The sequence below is a fragment of the Orycteropus afer genome, unplaced genomic scaffold (assembly GCF_000298275.1).
Source record: "Orycteropus afer afer isolate SDZICR_OR568_19922 unplaced genomic scaffold, OryAfe1.0 scaffold00096, whole genome shotgun sequence".
Classification (NCBI taxonomy): domain Eukaryota; kingdom Metazoa; phylum Chordata; class Mammalia; order Tubulidentata; family Orycteropodidae; genus Orycteropus; species Orycteropus afer.
Genome location: NW_006921683.1, coordinates 10,413,877 through 10,433,901, shown reverse-complemented (window position 1 = coordinate 10,433,901; position 20,025 = coordinate 10,413,877). Strand labels below are relative to the sequence as shown.

General features: G+C 38.4%; 1 protein-coding gene across 1 annotated transcript in view; it reads right to left on the bottom strand.

Annotated features, from left to right (window-relative positions):
* Positions 1-20,025, bottom strand: part of WDR64 (WD repeat domain 64) — a 363,829-nt gene that overhangs the window by 41,858 nt on the left and 301,946 nt on the right. Inside the window, exon 25 of the mRNA XM_042781201.1 lies at positions 8,960-9,065. Coding sequence (XP_042637135.1) covers positions 8,960-9,065 — 106 coding nt within the window. The remainder of the gene's footprint in view (positions 1-8,959; positions 9,066-20,025) is intronic.

The following is a 20,025-nucleotide window of genomic DNA, read 5'->3' as shown; positions in this document are numbered from 1 at the left end:
TATGCATTTTTTTTCCCCAACCTATCTAGGAATTTCACTCCCCTTGCCTCCCATCCCTGGTAACCAACAAAGAAAGTTCTTGTCCATGAATAAACCTTCCCTTGACTTTTTACAATAGTGGACTAATACAATATTTGTCCTTCTGTGATTTAGTTATTTCACTCAGAATAATGTCTTCCAAGTTCATCCACGTTATGTGGTATCTTGCAGATTCTACATTATTCTTTACTATTGCATAGTGTTCCATTGTGTATATGTACCAGAGTTTGGTTATCCATACCTCCATTGATGGGCACTTAGGCTGCTTCCATCTCTTTGCTATTGTGAATAGTGCTGCGATGAATGTGAGTGTATATTTATCTACTTGTGTCCTGCCTCTCACTTTTTTAGGATATATACCTAGTAATGGGATTACTGGATGAAACAGTATTTCTATTTCCAACTTTTTAAGGAATTGCCACCAATTTCTGCAGTGGTTGTAACATTTTACAGTCCCACCAGCAGTGTATGAGAATCCCCATCTTGTCCCATCCTCGCCAGCATTTGTTATTTTCTGTCTTGTTGAACTTTGGTATTAATGCTGGAGTGAGATGGTATCTCATGGTTATTTTGATTTGCATCTCTCTAATGGATAATGAGGGAGCTCTGGTAGCATAGTGCCTAAGGCACTTGACTGCTAACCAGAGGGCTGGCCGTTCAAACCCACCAGCCACTGTTCAGAAGAAGGTTGGGCAATCTACTTCTGTAGTGATATTGCCTCGGTAACCCAAGGAGGGGTCACTATGAGTTGGGGCCGACTCGATGGCACATAACAACAACAATGGATAATGATCGCTGACATTTCTTAAGGTGTTTTTTGGCCACCTGAATATCTTCTTTGGTGAGGTGTCTGTTCATTTCTTCTGCCCATTTTTTCATCTTAAAAAATGTTTGTCCTTCTCATGTTGAGGTGGTGCAGTTTTCTATAAATTTTAGAGATAAGTTTGTTGTCAAATTTATCATTGTTGAATATTTTTTCCCAATCTGTAGGTTCTCTTTTTACTCTTTTGGAGGAGTCTTTTGATATACGCAAGAATTTAATTTTAGAAGGTCCCAATCATCTAGTTTATCTTCTGCTGTTTGTGTATTTTGGGTTATGCTTGATAGTCTATTTATGCCATAAACTTGCCCCTAATTTTTCTTAGATGAACTTTATAATTTTAGGTTTCACGTTTAAGTCTTTGATCCATCTGGAGTTAGTTTTTGTGTATACTTTGAGGTATAGATCTTGTTTCATTTTTCTTCAAATAGATATCCAGTTTTGCAGCACCAATTGTTAAAAAGACTATCTCTTCCCCATTGAATGGATTTTGGCTCTTTGTCAAAGATTAGCTGACCATATATCAATGGATCTATTTCTGTGCCCTAAATTCTCTTCCACTGGCCTGTGTGTCTGCCATTGTACCAATACCAGGGTGTTTTGACTACTGTGGCTGTATAGTAGGTTTTGAGACCTGGGAGTGTGAGACCTTTGTTCTTCTTTAGTAGTGCTTTGTTTATCTGAGCTCTCTTTCCTTTCCATGTAAAATCAGTTATAGGTTTTTCTATGTCTTTGAAGAACGTTGATGTAATCTGTATGGGAATTGCATTGAATGTGTAGATTGCTTTGGATAGTACTGACATTTTCACAATGTTCAATCTTTCTATCCTTGAGCATGATATGTTCGTCCATTTATGTAGATCTCTTACAATTTCTTGAAGTAGTGTTTTGTAGTTTTCTTTGTATAGGTTTTTTGTTCCTGGGAAAATTTATTCCTAAGTATCTTATCTTTTTGGTAGCTATTATAAATAGTGTTGATTTCCTCATTTCATTTTCAGAGATCTCTTTGCTGATGTAGAGGAATCCAACTGATTTCTCTTTGTTTATCTTCTAGCCTGCCAATATGCTAAATCTCTGAATAAGTTCCAGTGTTTTCCTGCTGAGTCTCTTGGGTTTTCTATATATAGGATCATACAATCTGCAAATAGGGATAGTTTTACTTCTTCTTTACCAATTTGGATGCCTTTGATTTCCCTTTTTTCCTTATTGCCCTGGCTAGGACTTCTAATATAATGTTGAATAGAAGTGGAGATAGAGGGCATCCTTGTCTTATTCCTGTTCGCAAGGGGAATGGTTTCAGTCTCTCTCCATTGAGAATAATGTTGGCTGTTGGTTTTGCATATATACACTTTATTAGGTTGAAAAATTGCCTCCTATTCCTATTTTTCTGAGAATTTTTTTTTTTAATCAGGAATGGGTGTTAGAGTTTATCAAATGTCTTTTCTGCATCTATTAATGTGATCATGGGATCATGGGATACTTTTCCTTTATGTTACTTACATGATAGATTACGTCGATTGATTTTCTGATGTTGAACCATCCTTGCATACCTGGTATGAATCCCACTGGTCATAATGTATTATTTTTTTGATATATTGTTGAAGTCTATAGGCTAGGATTTTGTTGAAGATTTCTGCATCTATATTCATGAGGGATATTGGTCTATAGTTTTCCTTTCCAGTGGTGTCTTTGCCTAGTTTTGGTATATGGGTTATGCTTGCTTCATAACATGAATTTGGGAGGATTCTACCCTTTTCTATATTCTGGAATAGTTTGAGTGGGATTGGTGTCAGGTCTTCTCTGAATGATTGGTAAAATTCTCTAGTGAAATCATCTGGGCAAGGACTTTTTTTTGTTGTTGATAATTTTTTAATGACCTGTTCAATTTCTTCTTTTGTTACGGATCCGTTCAAATTTTCCACCTCAGTCTGTGTTAGTTTAGGTACATAGTGTGTTTGTAGAAATCTATTCATTTCTTCCAGATTTTCAAATTTGTTGTAGGACAGTTCTTCACAGTATCCTGATATTATTCTTTTTATTTTTATTGGTTCTGTTGTGATGCCAACCATTTCATTTTTTACTTGTGTTATTTCCATCTTCTTCTTTTCCTTTGTTAAATTTGTCAGTAGTTTGTTGATTTTATTAATATTTTCAAAGAACCAACTTCTAGTCTTGTTGATTTTTTTCTATTATTTTTGTATTTTCTCCTTCATTTATTTCTGCTTGAATCTTTATTTCCTTACTTCTGGTGACTGTAGGCTTTTCTTGCTGTTCTTTTTCTAATTGTTGGGGATGTTGATTTAAAGTGTTGATTTTTGTTCCTCTTTTTATGATGTGTGCATTTATTGCTATAATTTGGCCTCTAGTCATTGCTTTTTCTGTGTCCCAAAGATTTTGGTATGTTGTGTTTTCATTCTCATTTGATTCAAGGAATTATTTAATTTCAGTTTTCTATTACCCAGTCCTTTTTGAGGACTGTGTTATTCAGTTTCCATGTGTTTGCTCTTTTTCCATTGGTCTTTGTAGTGTTGATTTCTAATCTGATAGCATTTTGATCTGAGAAGATGCTTTGCATTATTTCAATATTTCTAAATTTATTGAGGCTTTCTTTGTGGCCTAACATATGGTCTACTCTGGATAATATTCCATATGTGCTGGAAAGGAATGTGAAGTGCGCTGTAGATGTCTATATGGTCAAGTTGGTTGATTATTATTATTATTATTTCTTCTGTATGTTTGTTGAGTTTCTTTTCAGTTGTTCTATCTTTTATTGAAAATGATGTATTAAAATCTGCTACTATTATTGTGAAGCCATCTGTTTGTCTTTTCATTTCTGTTAAAGTCTGAATTATCTATTTTGGGACTCTTTCATTGAGTGTATAGGTATTTATTATGGTAATGTTCTCTTGTTCAATTGATCCTTTGATCATTATATAATGTCTTTTCTTGTCTCTTATGGTTGTTTTTCTTTTAAAATCTATTTAATCAGTAATTAGTATTTCCACTTCTGCCTTTGTTTGGTTGCCATTTGCTTGATATACCTTTTTCCAACCTTTGATTTTTAGTCTATTTTTGTCTTTGTGTCTAAGGTGAGTCTCTTATAGACAGAATATTGATGGGTCATGTATTCTTACCCAGTCTGGAACTCTCCCTCTCTTGAGTGGTGCATTTAATCCATTTACATTCAGTATAATTATTGACAAGCATGAATTTATTGATATAATTTTCTTATGTGTTTTTTCCCAGTGTTGCTAATTTCTCTGTTCCATATAATTTTCTGTGCTGAGCTCATTTTGCTTATGAATCATGTTATCATCTCCTTTGTTGCTATTGTTTTAGTGTTTGCTAAATATTTGTACTTGTCCTTATTTTTGTTTTGATGCAAATGTTTATTATTTTTCTTTGAGGGTACCCTGTGATTTATAATTTTCTTCCCAAGTTTAAGACAGTCTGTTCTATCTCACAATTGTCTTGACTTCCTCACCATTTAGAAGTACTGTAACTGCACTATTTATTCCCTCTTTTTGATTTGTTGATGTCATCAGCTACCAATTGATGTCTCTGGTTCCCTCTTTAAAGTCTTGTAAACTTATTTTACTTTGGATACTTCTATAAGTAGGTTGGTTTCTGGCTTATGTCATCATATGTGTTAATCACTGGCTGTTATTTGATGTTGTTGGTTTTCTGTCCGAATGACTTCCTTTGGCATCTCTTGTAAGGTTGGTCTGATTTTGACAAATTCCCTTAATTTCTGCTTATCAGGAAATGTCTTAATTTCACCATCATATTTGAGGGACAGTTTTTCTGGGTACATAATTTTTCATTGGAATTTTTTTTTCTTCTCACCTGCATGGTTTCTGCTAAGAAATCAGAGCTTAGTCTTAGTGGTTGTTCTTTGCAGGTAACTCTTCATTTTTCATGCTGTTTTCAGGATTCCTTCTTTGTGATTGGTTTTAGTGAGTTTGATTATGATATGTCTTGGTGATTTTCTTTTGGTGTCTATCTTCTTTGGGGTTCATTGAACTTCTTGATATATTAGGGAAAATTATCTTATTCTCATATTAGGGAACTTCTCTTCCAACAAGTCTTCAATAATTTTCTCTGTGGTTTTATTGATCTCTTCCTGTTCTAGAATTCCAATGACACATAGGTTGTTCCTCTTGATAGTATTCCACATGAATCTTAGGCTTTCTTCATTTTGTTTTGATATCTTTTCTGATTGATCTCTTAACAAAGTAATATTGAGGTATTTTTTTCAATCTCATTAATTTTACCTTCCATTTCCAGTTCTGCTCCTTTGTCTGTTCAATGTGTTATCTATTTGTGAAATCTTAGTATTAATCTTCTGGGTTTCTGTTTGCTGTTTTTGTATCATGTCTAATTTTTTGTTATTTTGTCAATTTGTTCTGGTATTGTTTTCCTAAATTGTTGTAGATTTTGTCTGTGTTTTCCTTGATCTTGTCAGTGTTTTCCTTGATCTGTCTCTTAATATGTTGAAGGTACCAAAACATAATTCTTTTCAATTCTTTATCAGAGAGTTCTAATGTTGCTTCTTCCTCGGGTATATTTACTGAGTTTATATCCTGGTCCCTTGTTTCTACAACTTTATCTTGCTTTTTTGTGCAGGCTGTGATAAGAGCTCTGGTGGAATAGTGCCTAAAGTATTTGAGTGCTAACCAGAAGGCTGATGGTTTGAACTCACCAGCCACTTCTTGAAAGGAAGATTGGACAATCTACTTCCATAGAGATATCACCTTGGAAACTCAAAGGGGGTCTCTATGAGTTGAATCAACTTGATAGCAGTGAGTTTGCTTCTATTTGTGGTTGTGATGGTTGGCTGTCTCTGAGACATTGTGGTGTTGTTGTATTTATGCTTAGTTGTGGCTGTATGTTAGTCTGATTTGGCCAAGATTTTTTTCCTTTACTTTGTTTTGTATATCTGTGTGAGCAAGGTAGCATGCTCCTCTATTTGGTAGTTGTTAGCATTTAGTCATTTACTACTTGTCTCCTGGTGGATGTGATAAAGTATGAGAATGTGTGCACTGATCTCTGCTAGCTGTATGTAAAGAGCATTTGAGGGTGAGTTGATCTGTTACTGGATGTGGTTTATCATTGGTCAGTTGGTACAAAAGCAGTTGATGGCCCTCACTCAGTGGGTGGGGCTGCAGGTGATACAGGTGTGGTTGGGTTGTGTGGGAATGGTTGCTGTCTCTCACTCAATTAGACAAAAATAAATAAATAAATAACACAAAAAACAAGAAAAAAAACAGAGAGCAAAAACTCAAACCATATAACCAAACAGGAACAATTTCAGAAAAAGAGAAAGGCAATAAATGATAAGAAAAAAAAATAATATATTTTTAAAAGGCAAAAGAAAAATAATGATAAAAAAAATCCCACAATATTTGGGGAGGGCGGATAAGAGAAAAGAGCAAGAGTAAAAGAATAGGAAAGAAAAAATGGCAAAACTGCAAAAGGGAAAACAAGGAATGGGAAGAACCAAAAGAAAGGGAAAAAAAAGGGAACCAGGAAAAGGGAAGGGAAGGGAGAAAAAAAAAAAAAGAAAAACAAGAACCAAGGAGGTGAAAGAGAAAAAAACTTAAAAGGAAGACACAAGGAAGAGTAATTAAAAGAGTAATTTTAAAACAAAGAAGAAAAAAAAACTGTGGGAATGAGGCCTAGCATCCAGGCTCTGTCAGGGCACAGACCAGGATGGAATTTCTGCTGGTCAAGAAGGTGTGTGGAGGCGGAGGATGGCCACACCTCTATTCAATGAGAATGTTTGGGGTATAAGAGTAACACGGGGAATGTCTTATCTTTCTAGTCATCAGCCTCTAGTGCAGTTGCCAGTGCTGCCCTCGGCAAGCAGAGCCTATTCTTAGGTCATTGTCCAGGTCAGAACTTCACTTGCAAATATTAAAAATGGCTGTGCCCTGAGGACAGCTATCAATCCCCAGCTCTGTTTGTCTCCTTCTTAGCTGTTTTCCTTTCTGGTTGTCAGGACCACTGCAGTCCTTGCCCACATAGTCCTTGGTGAGTAGAGCTGATTTTTAGGTTGTTAGTGGGATGTGCTTGCAAATATTCAAAATAGCTGCATCCTCAGAAGAGCCAGCAGTCCACAGCTCCATTTGTCTCCTTACTCACTGTTTTCATTCAGGTTCTTCTACTAGTTGGTGTTTAGTCCACTTCTTTATCCTTCTCTTCAAAGCTCAGGAAACCAGGATCATCTTCTGTATTGGTTTCAATTGGTTTTCTCATAGCTTTGTTGCAGAGGGTCTGTATAGCTTGTCTACCTATTCCACCATATTGCCAGAACTCCTCTACTTTGTTTTTACTATTATAAACAGCACTACTCTGAGCATTTTTGTACCTGTCTTGCATAGTCTTGCACATCCTTAAGGGTTTCCCTAGAGTATATATTTAATAGGGTCTTCCTATTTTCAGTTTCCATAGGTAATACCACATTGTTTTCCAAAGTGGTTCTTCCAGTTTACACTCCCACCACCAGCAGATTATTGTTCTGAGTGTGCCAAATACACAACATCCTTTGATATTATCAGAATTTTTAATAGTTATGAAATAAACCCAAAACCAAACCAACGCACTGCTGGCAAGTCAGATCTGACTCATAACAACCCCTCCTTGGGTTACCATGGTGATATCACTATAGAGTAGACTGCCCAACCTTCCTTCTGAGGAGTGGCTGGTGGGTTTGAACCACTAGGCTTCTGGTTAGCAGTCAAATGCCTTAGGCACCATGCCACCAGAGCTCCTAGTTATGAAATAGTATCTTGCAATGTTATTGATTTGCATTTCCATCATTGGTAATGAGGTTGAACATCTTTTCATGTGTTTATTGACAATTTGTACTTTTTTTGATGAAGTAACTATTCAAGTTTTTGAATGATTTTTAATTGGTTGTCTGTTTTTCTTACTGATTTTTAGAAGTTATTTACATGTATGTATCGAGAATCCTTTGTTAGTTATAAGTGTTACAAGATAGGGTAGACTTGGAAGATAGAGATGGATTATATCTATGAATAAGGCATAACAGCACAAGTCAAAGCTGTAGGGGCAGAATACTGAGAGGAATGCTCAGGGAGACAACAACTAATCTGTTTAGCAGAGAGTGGGATAACTGTATGTTAGAAAGGCAAGTAGGGATGTAGAGATAAATTCAGAAAGGTATGGTTGGTTTATTTTGTGGAGAATCTTGAGGAAATTAATTTTAATTAATGTGAGAACTTTAGCTTAAAGGCTCATACCCAGTTTCTGAAAGTGTTAAAATTTGAGGTAGAATGAATAGCCATGTACTTTTTCCCTCTTAATTTGCACTGAAGGAAAATGTGTCTATGTGTGATAGGCAGAGAAATGGGCCCCAAAGACATCCATATCCTAATCCCTGAAACCAGTGAATATGTTACCTTACTCAGCAAAAGGGATTGAAAATGTTATTAAGGTTAAAATCCTTGAGATGAGGAGACTATCCTGGATTATCTAGGTAAATTCAATGTAATCACACAAATCCTTAATTGTGGAGAATCTTTCTTAGCTGAGATGAAGGGAGTTGTAACAATAGAAGAATGGTCAGAGAGATGTACCACCGTTGCTGGCTTTGAATGGCAAGGGAACATATTCTCCCTTAAAAACCAAAACAACTCAAACAAACTGCCACTGAGGTGATTCCAACTCAAAACAACCCTACAGGACAGAGTAGAACTGCTCCATAGGGTTTCCAAGGCTGTAAATCTTTATGGAGCAAACTGCCTCATCTTTCTCTTGTGGAGTTGTTTGTGGGTTCAAACCTCCAACCTTTTGGTTAGTAGCTGAATGCTTTAACCACCAGAGCTCCTTATTTTCCTTTAAAGCCTCCAGAAAGGAATGTTCTAAACAGCAATGCTGAGACTTTGATTTTAGCCCCATGAGACCCATGTTGAACTTCTGATGTATGGACCTGTAAGATAATTAACTTACATTGTTTAAGCCACAGGTTTGTGATAATTTGCTAGAGCATCAGTAGAGAATAAATACTCTGTATTACCGGACACATTTGAATTCAGGAAAGCAAAAGAAAAGGGTTTTTTGTTTTGTTTAAGATACCTTGGGTGAGGAAAGAGACTTGAAAAACTTAAAATCTTGATCCACTTCAAATTCCTTGGGAGGTGTACGTTTGAAAAGCAAAGACATTGAGCTCATTTTTCTCCATCTACATATAAAGACATAGGAAATATATTACATATGTGCCCACACCTTTTATTCTACCAATCAAACATCCACTTGTCCTTTCTTTTCTGGTTCCCAAATTCCCTGACTCTCATGGCATCAGCCCAAGCACACTACCTCTGCACTTTATTCTTACTTCAGCTGGCTTCCCAGATTTTCCTCTAAGAAACCAAAGAGATTTCTAGTGAGCTAGAACATTCCATGTAGTTAAACTCATTAATATCCATTGGGAGAAAACTGTGTAATAGGAACAAGGAAATATCTGTTAACAAAATGAATGCTTGTCTTCTATGTGACTCAGGGAAGCTTCCCCTATTATTAAAATCTACTTATGAAGTCATAAATAAACAATAAAAATATTTTTAAAGACAGTAAATAAATATGTCCTTTTTTAATATGAATTATTCTGTAGATGGCCATCTCATTACAAACAAGCCCTAATTACTTACTAATAACAACAAAATTACTCTGAATACATATTCTATATAACTTTGAACACAATTTTGAATACAACTTTGAACATATTCAAGCTTTACCAAACATATCATACTATTTTCTTTGTTCTGAATGTACCACTTGCATCTATTCCCTCTGCTTGTCATGTTCTTCATTAGTCATTTTTTTATTCACTTCACAAATATCTTTTGAGTGTTTTCTGTGTGAGGCACTATGCTAAGAACTGAAGTCACAAATATATATAACACAGGGTCCCAATCCTTAAGAAACTCAAAATATAGTAAATAGACATACATAAACAAATTAGAGGGAGCTCTGGTAGCATAGTGCATAAGGCACTTGACTGTTAACCAGAAGGCTGGTGGTTCATACCCACCAGCCACTCCTAGGAAGGAAGATGGGGCAATCTACTTCCATAGTGATACTGCCTCAGAAACCCAAGGAGAGGTCGCTATGAGTCAGGTCCAACTTGACGGCACATAACAACAACAACAACAAACAAATTAGAATGTTCATTTGTTAATTAAGTACTAAGATATATGGATATTCAAGACAGCAATTACTCAAAGGTGGAATTGACCAACTTTCCTTTGTGACCATCTTGCTGAGATTTAGCTCTACTATACCAAGTCCTACATTTTATCCAGTCTTCTTCTCCAGTGCTCCTTACTGCTCAATCAAGGCAAGCTGCAAAGATTCCAATGGGGTTTTGTCAGTCACCTGGAAGAAGGGGCACATTACCCAGTAAAAAAGGTAAGAATGGCCTTACTTGTGCTTACTTACTAATCTGTAGTGAACAACTGAAAAACATGTGAAACTGTTCACAATAGAGTAGTATGTACGCAAAAGTAAGCTTGTGCTTAGCTTGTTTACAGGGTCTTCCATCCCTGACAAGGAATGTAAATTTGAAAAGAGAGAGGCTTTGATTTTGTAGGAAGGTACTGTGGTATTGGGATAGGCACAGATACCAGCCATACCTAGAAGCAGAATCTTTGATATGGTGAAAAAATGTGAAATTATTCATTAAACCAAACCAAACTCATTGTCGTTAAGTCAGATCTGACTCATAGCAACCCATCCTTGCTTGGGTTTCCAAGGTAGTATCACTATGGAAGTAGATTGCCCAACCTTCCTTCCAGACTAGTAAATAAACACAAGTAAGTTCATGCTTGCCTTGCTTATTGGGTAATCGACACTGCCTGGAATGCTTCTTGATTGTTTTCAAATTGTTCTTGTTTTGATCCTAATTCTGTCTACAAACCTTCTGCTATCCTTTGGACTAGATGATGGCATTGAGTCTCCTCAGCTTTCACTCACTCGTAGATTTTCTGAAAGGAAATATTAGACATCTCCCTCTGATTCTTCCTACTTTGGATTTACCTTGTTGTTGTTGCTAGGTGCTATGGATTTGGCTCTGACTTATAGCGACCTCATGTACAACAGAATGAAACACTGCCTAGTCCTGTGCCAGCCTCACAATCCTTGCTATACCTGAGCCCATCATGGTAACCATTGTGTCAAACCATCTCATTGAGGGCTTTCTCCTTTTTCATTGAGCCTTCACTTTACCAAGCCTAATATCCTTTCAGGTAATGGTCCATTCTAACAGCATGACCAAAGCAGGTGAGATAAATTCTGGCCATTCTCACTTCTCAGGAGAATTCTGGCTGCACTTCATACAGTACAGATTTTTTCATTATTTTGGCAGTCCATGGTACTTTCAGTATTCTTTCCCAAACCACAACTCAAAGGCATCCACTCTTCTTTGGTCTTCCTTGTTCATTGTCCAGCTCTCAAATGCATGTGAGGTGACTGAAAATACCATGACTTGAGTTAAGCGCACCTTAGTCTTCAAGGAGATATCTTCAGTACTTGAAAGAGGTCTTTTGTAGCAGATTTTCCCAGTGTAATACATCTTCTGATGTTTTGAATGTTGTTTCCATTGGCGTTGATTGTGAAACCAAGTAATATGAAATCTTTAACAACTTCAGTCTTCTCTCCATTTATTGTTATGTTGTTTATTGGTCCAGTTGTGAGGATTTTCATTTTCGTTATGTTGAGATGTAATCCATACTGCAGAATGAAGGGTTTAGTCTTCATCAGTAAGTGCTTCAAGTCATCCTTACTTTCAGCAAGCAAAGTTGTGTCATCTGCATATCGCAGGTTGTTAATGAGTCTTTCTTCAATCCTGATGCCATGTTCTTCTTCATATAATCTAGTTTCTCAGATTATTTGTTCTGCATACAGATTGAATAAGTATGGTGAAAGGATACAATACTGACACACTTCCTTCCTCATTTTAAACCATGCAGTATCCTCTTGTTCTGTTCAAATGAAAGTATCTGGGCTATGAACACGTTCCTGATGAACACAATCAAATATTTTTCTCAATGTTAGCCATAATTTTTTATGATCCACACAATTGAATGCTTTTGCATAGGCAATACAACACAAGTAAACATCTTTCTGGTATTCCTTGCTTTCAGCCAAGATCCATTTGACATCAGCAATGAAATCTCTCATTCCGTGTTTTCTTTTGAATCCAGCTTGCATTTCTGGAAATTCTCTGTCAATATGATGCTGCAACCATTTTTTAATTATCTTCAGCAAGATTTTACTTGTGTATGATATTAATAATATTGTTAAATAATTTCCACATTCTGTGGGATCAGTTTTGTTTGGAATGGGTACAAATATGGATCTCTTCCAGTCAGTTGGCTAGGTAGCTATCTTCCACATTTCTTGGCATAGACAAGTGAGTGCCTCCAGTGTGGCATCGTTTATTGAAACATTTCAATGGGTATTCAGTCAATTCCTGGACCCTTGTTCTTTGCCAATTTCTTCAGTGTAGCTTTGACTTCTTCCTTCATTATCATTCGTTCTTGATCTTATGCCACCTCCTGAAATGGATGAACATCAACTAATTGTTTTGGTACAGTGACTCTTTGTATTCCTTCCACCTTCTTTTGATGTTTCCTGCATCATTCAATACTTTGCCCACAGAATGTTTCAGTATTGCATCTAGAGGCTTGATTTTTTTCTTCAGTTCTTTCAGTTTGAGAAATGCCAAGTGTGTTCTTCCCTTTTGGTTTTCTAACTCCAGGTCTTTGCACATTTCATTATAATACTTGACTTTGTCTTCTAGAGCTGCTCTTTGAAATCTTCTGTTCAGCTGTTTTATCTGGTCATTTCTTCCATTTGCTTTAGCTAGTCTCTGTTCTGTGACAAGTTTCAAAGTCTCATCTGACATCCATTTGGTCTTGTCTATCTTTCCTGTGTTTTTAAGGAACTTTTGCTTTCTTCATAGATGATCTTCTTGGTATCATCCCACAATTCCTCTGGTTTTTGGTCACTGGTATTCAATGCATGAAATCTATTCTTTAGGTGGTCTCTAAATTCAGGAGGGATATAACCAAGTTCATATTTTGGCTCTTGTGCAGTTGTTTTTATTGTCTTCAACTTCAACTTGAACTTGCAAATGAACAATTGATGGTTTGTTCCATAGTCAGCCCCTGGTCTTGTTTTTGCTAAAGATACTGAGCTTTTCTATTGTCTCTTTCCACAGCTGTAATCACTCTGATTCCTGTGTACTCCATCTGGAGAAGTTCACATGTATAGCTGCCATTTATGTTGTTGGAGAAGGGTATTTGCAATGAATAAGTCGTTGGTATTGCAAAATTCTATCACGTGATCTCCAGCATCATTTCTATCACCACGGCCAAATTTTCCAACTACCAGTGATGCTTCTTTGTTACCAACTTTTGCATTCCAATCACCAGTGATAATCAACACATCTTGATTGCATGTTTGGTCAATTTTGGACTGCAGAAGTTAGTAAAAATCTTCAATTTCCTCATTTTTAGCTTTGGTAGTTGGTGCATAAATTTGAATAATAATAATATTAACTGGTCTTCCTTGTAGGCATATGGATATTTTCCTATCACTGACAGCATTGTACTTCAGGATAGATCTTGAAATATTCTTTGTGACAATGAGTGCCATGCCATTCCTTTTCAATTTGTCAATCCTGGCCTAGTAGATTATATGGTTGTGTGATTCAAAATGGCCAAAACCAGTCCCTCTCATCTCACTAATGCCTAGGATATCTATCTTTATGTGTTCCATTTCATTTTTGACAACTTGTAATTTTCCTAGATTCATACTTACTACATTCCATGTTCCAATTATTAATGGATGTTTGCAGCTGTTTCTTCTCATCTTGATACATGCCACATTAGCAAATAGGGGTCCCAAAAGCTTTACTCTGCCCACATCATTAAGGTCAACTGTACTTTGAGGAGATAGCTCTTCCCAAATAGTATTTTGAGTGTCTTCCAACCTGAGGGGTTCATCTTCCAGCACTATATCGGACATTGTTTCAGGTCTATTTATAAAATCTTTCAGTAATATATCAGACAATGTTTCACTGCTATTCATAAGGTTTTAACTGGACAATTCTTTGAGAAGTGGGTGGCCTCTTCCTTCTTCTAAGTCTGTCTTAGTGTGGAAACTCCAATGAAACCTGTCCACCACGGGTGACCCTGCTGATATTTGAAATACCAGTGGCATAGCCTCCAGCCTCACAGCAACACACAAGCCACAACAGTACAACAAACTGACAGAAAAGTGGTAGGAATTTATGTTAGTCAATTTCTTAATATCTAATCCCTGGTTCTGATCTGCTGAATATGACTAGTCTAGGCTCTGGTGGCATAGTGCCTAAGGCATTTGACTGCTGACCAGAAGGCTGGCAGTTCAAACCCATCAGCTACTACTTGGAAGGAAAGTTGGACAATCTTCCATAGTGATACTACCTTGGAAACCCAAGAAGGGGTCGCTATGAGTCAGATCCGACTCGACAGCAGTGCATTTGGTTTTGGTTTTTGATTAGGCAGATTTGGTCCCCTGAGGTAGATTAAAACATGTACATTTTAGGGTTGAGCTTTGCTGATGTTGAAACCTTAGATGAACACCAGTCTCTTCTAGTATGACAAAGGCTCAGCCAGAACCAAAACCAGGACTGAGCTTTGCAAAACCACAAAATAACTTTTCACCGGCATTCTCTTCTCCACTGAAGAGCTATTTTGGTTACCCAGTGCCACTCTGACAAGAATATGCCACAAATGGGATGGCTTTAAGAAACATAGGTTCATTCTCTTACACTTTGGAGGCTTTAAGTTCAAGTTCAAAGTATCATGCTCTAGGGGCTGGGTTGAAAGCCCCTCAACCTTGGGCTTCATCTTTGCCTCCTGCTCCCAGCCCACTGAAGCTGGAGGCTTTTCTTCACTCAGACAGCTGCTGGCTGCTGAGGGCGACAAACCCAACGTTGACAAGTGAAAAGGCACAGTCCCAATATTACCAAACAACACGACAGGGCATTGATTCAAATTCATAGCAGGCTGCTGAACAACAGCTTGGCTACAGGCAGGGGGCAAGCATGTCATAAGCTAGAGACTGTTCTCAAAGGTGCTTCTTGTATACAGGAGGTAGACCACACCCCTAAATCAGCTACTCAGCTGCTTGTGGTAGATTCCACCATGGAGTTGATTGCCAGTCTTATCATGGGGAATAATTACCACCAGCTGCCCAGCCACTCAACCAGGACCAGCCAAGTTGACATACAACTTTAACTACCACAAAAGCTATTCATTCATCCCTCAGTCTTTATGCATGCTCAATCTCCTCCGCAAACAAACATATCTGTGAAACAAACTCTTCTTCAATCCTAGGGCTTTCTGTCTTCCTTAACATGTAATATATACCATCTTCACTGCATTATCTCCTATTTCTTTCCCAATCAGTAAGTTGTGATTTTTACCTTTTACTCCATTGAAATTACCTTCTCTAGTGTCATCACATCTCATGTGCCTAATCCAGTGTCTAAGTTTCTGTTATCATGTTTGAGCTCTCTGTCATGTTCTATAACTGTCTCCTCTCAACCACCCTACTTTCAACTTTCTCCATCCATGATTTACATCATATTACTCTCTTATGACTTCCTTTAGCAACATTAGCTCTTATGACTTCCTTTAGCAACATTAGCTATTAATCTTAGTTATTCAACATTAGCTCTTCCTTCTCAACCTTTTTCACTGATTTCTCTTTCTCAATCTGATGTTTAAAGGATATTGCTTCTTTTTAAAGAAATTTTATTATTATTTGGGTGAAAGATTACAGAGCAAATTCCCTTTCTGTCCAGCGGTTCATACATATTATGTCTCATGACATTGACTGCAATTCCCCACAATGTAACAGCTCTCTTCCCACTTTTTCACCATAGTTAACTTGTCCCTGTGTCCTTCCCTCTCATGCACTTCCAGCCCCTGAGCTATCTTCCTGTGCAAACACTACCCTTCTGTTCTCCCATGGCTGATCACTCCAAATAGTGTATCTGCCTGATGTAAATGTTTACCCCATATGTCTGTCTATTGTTTGGCTTAAGTCACAGGAGTGATTTCCATTCCAGACCTGAAGGGTACCTAGGGGCCATAGTCTCAGGGGTATCAGCAGGCTCTATCAGTCCAGCAACCCTGATCTTTTTTTTTTTTTTTTTTTTATGATTTTGAGTTTTGTTCCACATTGTTCTCACATTCTAACAAGGATCTCCTGCACCAATCACCCTGGGAATGGTTGACAATGGTAGCTGGGTACCATCAAGTTCTTCTGGTCTCATAGTCATGTAGGCAGAGGACTGAATGGTCTACCAGTCCCTTGGACTAATTGTTTCCATGCACCTTTAGTTTTCTTCATTCTTCTTTGCTCTGGATGAGGAGAGAAACATCGTTGCATCCAGATGGATGCTTGCAAGCTTTTAAGATCCCAATCACTACTCACCAAACTAGGATGTAGAATAATGTTTTTGTGTAGTATGTTATGCCAATTGATCTTGATGTCCCCTGCAACTATGGTCCCAAGGCCAGAGGTCTAACTACTCATTCCCTCCAGGTAGCTAGCTGTGGCTAAGAAGCCACCGGAAACTTGTCCTTTGTCAGCTCTACTATACACCTGGACATTCTTACAGCACATACAGATAGCATGTAGAAAGATTGCTAACCCTATACATGGTCAGGGGCACATTCCCCACTGCCTAGACAAGCTTGATCATTCAGCCTGTCCACCCATCTATCCACCCATACATCAATGCTTGCCATCACTGACAATGCAGTACTGAGCACGCAAAAGGCTTCATCTTTGTTGTCTGTGCCTCCCATGTACCTCTGTGTCTTCCTCTTCTTCAGTGGTACTGTGTTGATCACTCACATTTGGTACAGTGCCCTTCCCTTCACCCAGATCAATACTTGTCTCTACCTATCTAGCAGTGTTCCTTCCCTTCCCCTCTCAACCTTGGTAACCAATAAAGTTTCCTTCCATATATAAATCTTTCCTTGACATTTTTTTTTTAGTAATAATTTTTTTAATTAATTATTTTTATTGTGCTTTAGGTGCAAATTTACAGAGCAGAAATTGTTTTACATTCAACATTTAGTGTATTTGGTTTCACTACCTGATTACCAACCCCAACGCTAACCCACTGTCCTCTAGCCCCTCCCTGTGCCCTTCTTATTTATGCATGTCTGTCCAGCTTTTCCTCCATGTGAATGTTGCCCCTTTGGTGCCCCATGGCTGATTGCTCCAAAGGATTTATCTCCATAGAGTAGGTGGGTGCATCGCCCTGTGTGATAGATGAAGCTGTGTGTCAACTTGACTGGACCACAATTCTGTGTGGTTTAAGCAGTTGTGATGTGGTTATTCCCATGATAGGATCAGATGAATATGTTTTGAGCAGCCAATCCATTTAAAGGGAGTTTCCCTAGGGGTGTGGCCTGCTTCCAGTATTTTATGGACATCCTGGGAAAAGAGACATTCTTCTGTGGATCGGAATTCTCTTGTGCTGCCTACAACTGTCCATGAACAAACAACCCACCATTCAACCTGAAGATTTTAGATTCATCATTCGTTGGAGTCAACAACCAGTATACTGCTTTTCAACCTTGAGCTCCTCAGTACCTGCAGCTGCGACAGTCGGGAAAAGCCTCCAGCTTGACGTTTGATCCAAGAACTTTGGACTTGTCAGCTTCTATAAGTGTGTGAGCCATTTTCCTAAGACAAATTTCTCTTTCTCTCTGTATGTAACCCTTACTTGTTTTGTTTCTCTAGAGAACCCAGTCTAACACATTTGGTACCTGGAGTGGTTCTAGAGAGACAAAATCATAAGGATGGGCTTCCTAAATTGGTTCTCCAATTTGATTAATCGTAAAGACACTAGTGACCCTCCCTCTGTTAGTAAAGAGGGCCCTGCTAATCTGTGGTGGGAGGTGGCAACATTAATATGTAAAATAACACCACCAATAGATGAAGTACTTGTGAGAAGTGAAGCTCTGGGTAATCATATATTTGATACTTTTCTGTAATTTTGTCAGCATGAGGAGTATAAGGAAGCTGGTTGGTTGGTCCTACTTATATTAGAGAAAGTAGTAAAAGAGCAAGATGAGTGCAGGGCTGCTGAGTCACAGCTTAAGTGCTGCATAAAAGACCTCAGGGCCCTACGGGATGGCCTTAGGCCTAAGGCAGTCACCTGCCACACCCAAGGCTGGTGGTTCAAACACACCAGCTGCTCCCCACCAGGTAGCCAGGCCATCTCTTATGGGAACTCTAATAACGTAGTGCCTAAGGCACTTGACTGCTAACCAGGAGGCTTGTGGTTCAAACCCACCAGCCACTCCTCGGAAGGAAGGTTGGGCAATCTACTTCTGTAGTGATACTGCCTTGGAAACCCAAGGAGGGGTCACTATGAATCGAGTCTGACTCAATGGCACATAACAACAACAACAACAACAAAAGACCTCAGTGTTTCCAGTTGTGCTCTGAAAGAAAGCCTTATTTCTTCTAGTAACAGAGCTGATATTTCTGAAAACCATACCCAGAGTCTTATTGTAAAGGTAGCTGAATTAGAACACCAATTAAATTGCCAACCAAGAATGGTGTCTGATGTTAAAGTGAGGGCATTGATTGGGAAAAAATGGGATCCTGAAACCTGGAATGGGGACATATGGGCAGACAGTCAGGAAGATCAGGATAAATCCTGCTGAATCCCTCAATTCTGAAGGGATTACTGTAAAACCATCATCTCCTCCACCTTGGTTTGATTGGATTAGCCCAACTCTTCCTGCTGGGTCATTGTCTGAGGCAGAGGCCATGAAAGACATTCCTGAATGTTCTCAGGAACTTCCCCAACCACCCATTGTTGCAGCTAGACCTATAACTAAAGTTAAGTCCAAGTGAGCCAGAAAAGGTGATATACAAAGTGTGACTGAGGAGGTGGTATGCTATTCCTGAAAAGTCCTACTTGATTTCGCTAACATGTACAGACAGAAATCTGGAGAATATGTATGGGAATGGCTACTGAGGGTGTGGGATAATGATGCAAGGAATGTAATATTGGATCAGTCTGAGTTTCTTGATTTAGGACCACTAAATATGGATTCTTCATTCAATGTTTCAGCTTGAGAGGTTAGAAAAGGACCTAAGAGTTTATTTGGTTGGCTTACTGAGGCATATATTATGTGGTGGCCTACCTTAAGTCAAGTTGTAGTACCAGATCTGCCTTGGTATAATATACATTCCCAAAGGCAGCTACTCAGCTCCTTGTGGTAGAGCCCACCATGGATTGGATTGCTAGTCTCATCATGGGGAATAACTACCACCAGCTGCCCAGCCACTCAACCAGGCCCAGCCAAGTTGACACACAAACTTAACTACCACAACCATTAACACCAAACTGCCATCAAGTCAGATCTGACTCATAGCAATACCTCCTTGGGTTTCTGAGGTGGTATCACCACAGAAGTATATTGCCCAATCTTCCTTCCAAGGATTGGCTAGTGGGTTTGAACCACCAGCATACTAGACAACTGAGAAGATTAGATGGGGGTCGGTGAACAGGAATATACTCTAGACCAATGATAGATTCAGCTGTGGATAATCTTGCATAGATACTAGTGACACAAAATAACTACAATCATTACAAAGCAACAGAAGACAGACACAAAGCAATCCCTCATAGACAGCCAGACACCATGGGAGAGAGATCCAATGGATCTGCCAAATCAGGACCATAGAACTGGGGGACACCAGACTCAATTGGCAAAGCAAAATACATAAAAATCTTGTTTCACAACCTACTTTGGTGAGCAGTGACTGGGGTCTTAAAAGTTTTTGAGTGGTGATCTAAGATGAAGCTAATGGTCTCCTATCATCAGAAGTGAAGAAGAATGAAGAAAACCAAGGGCATTTGAAAACAGTCATTCCTAGGACATGACAGACCTCAAGACCAGAAGAACTAGATGGTGCCCGGCTACTAACGCCAACCACGCAGGAAAGGATCAAAACTGGAGATCCTGGATAGAGTGGGAGGAAAAATGTGGAACAAAATCCAAAAACACAATAATGACCAGAATTACTGATAGGATGGAATCCAGTGGGACCCC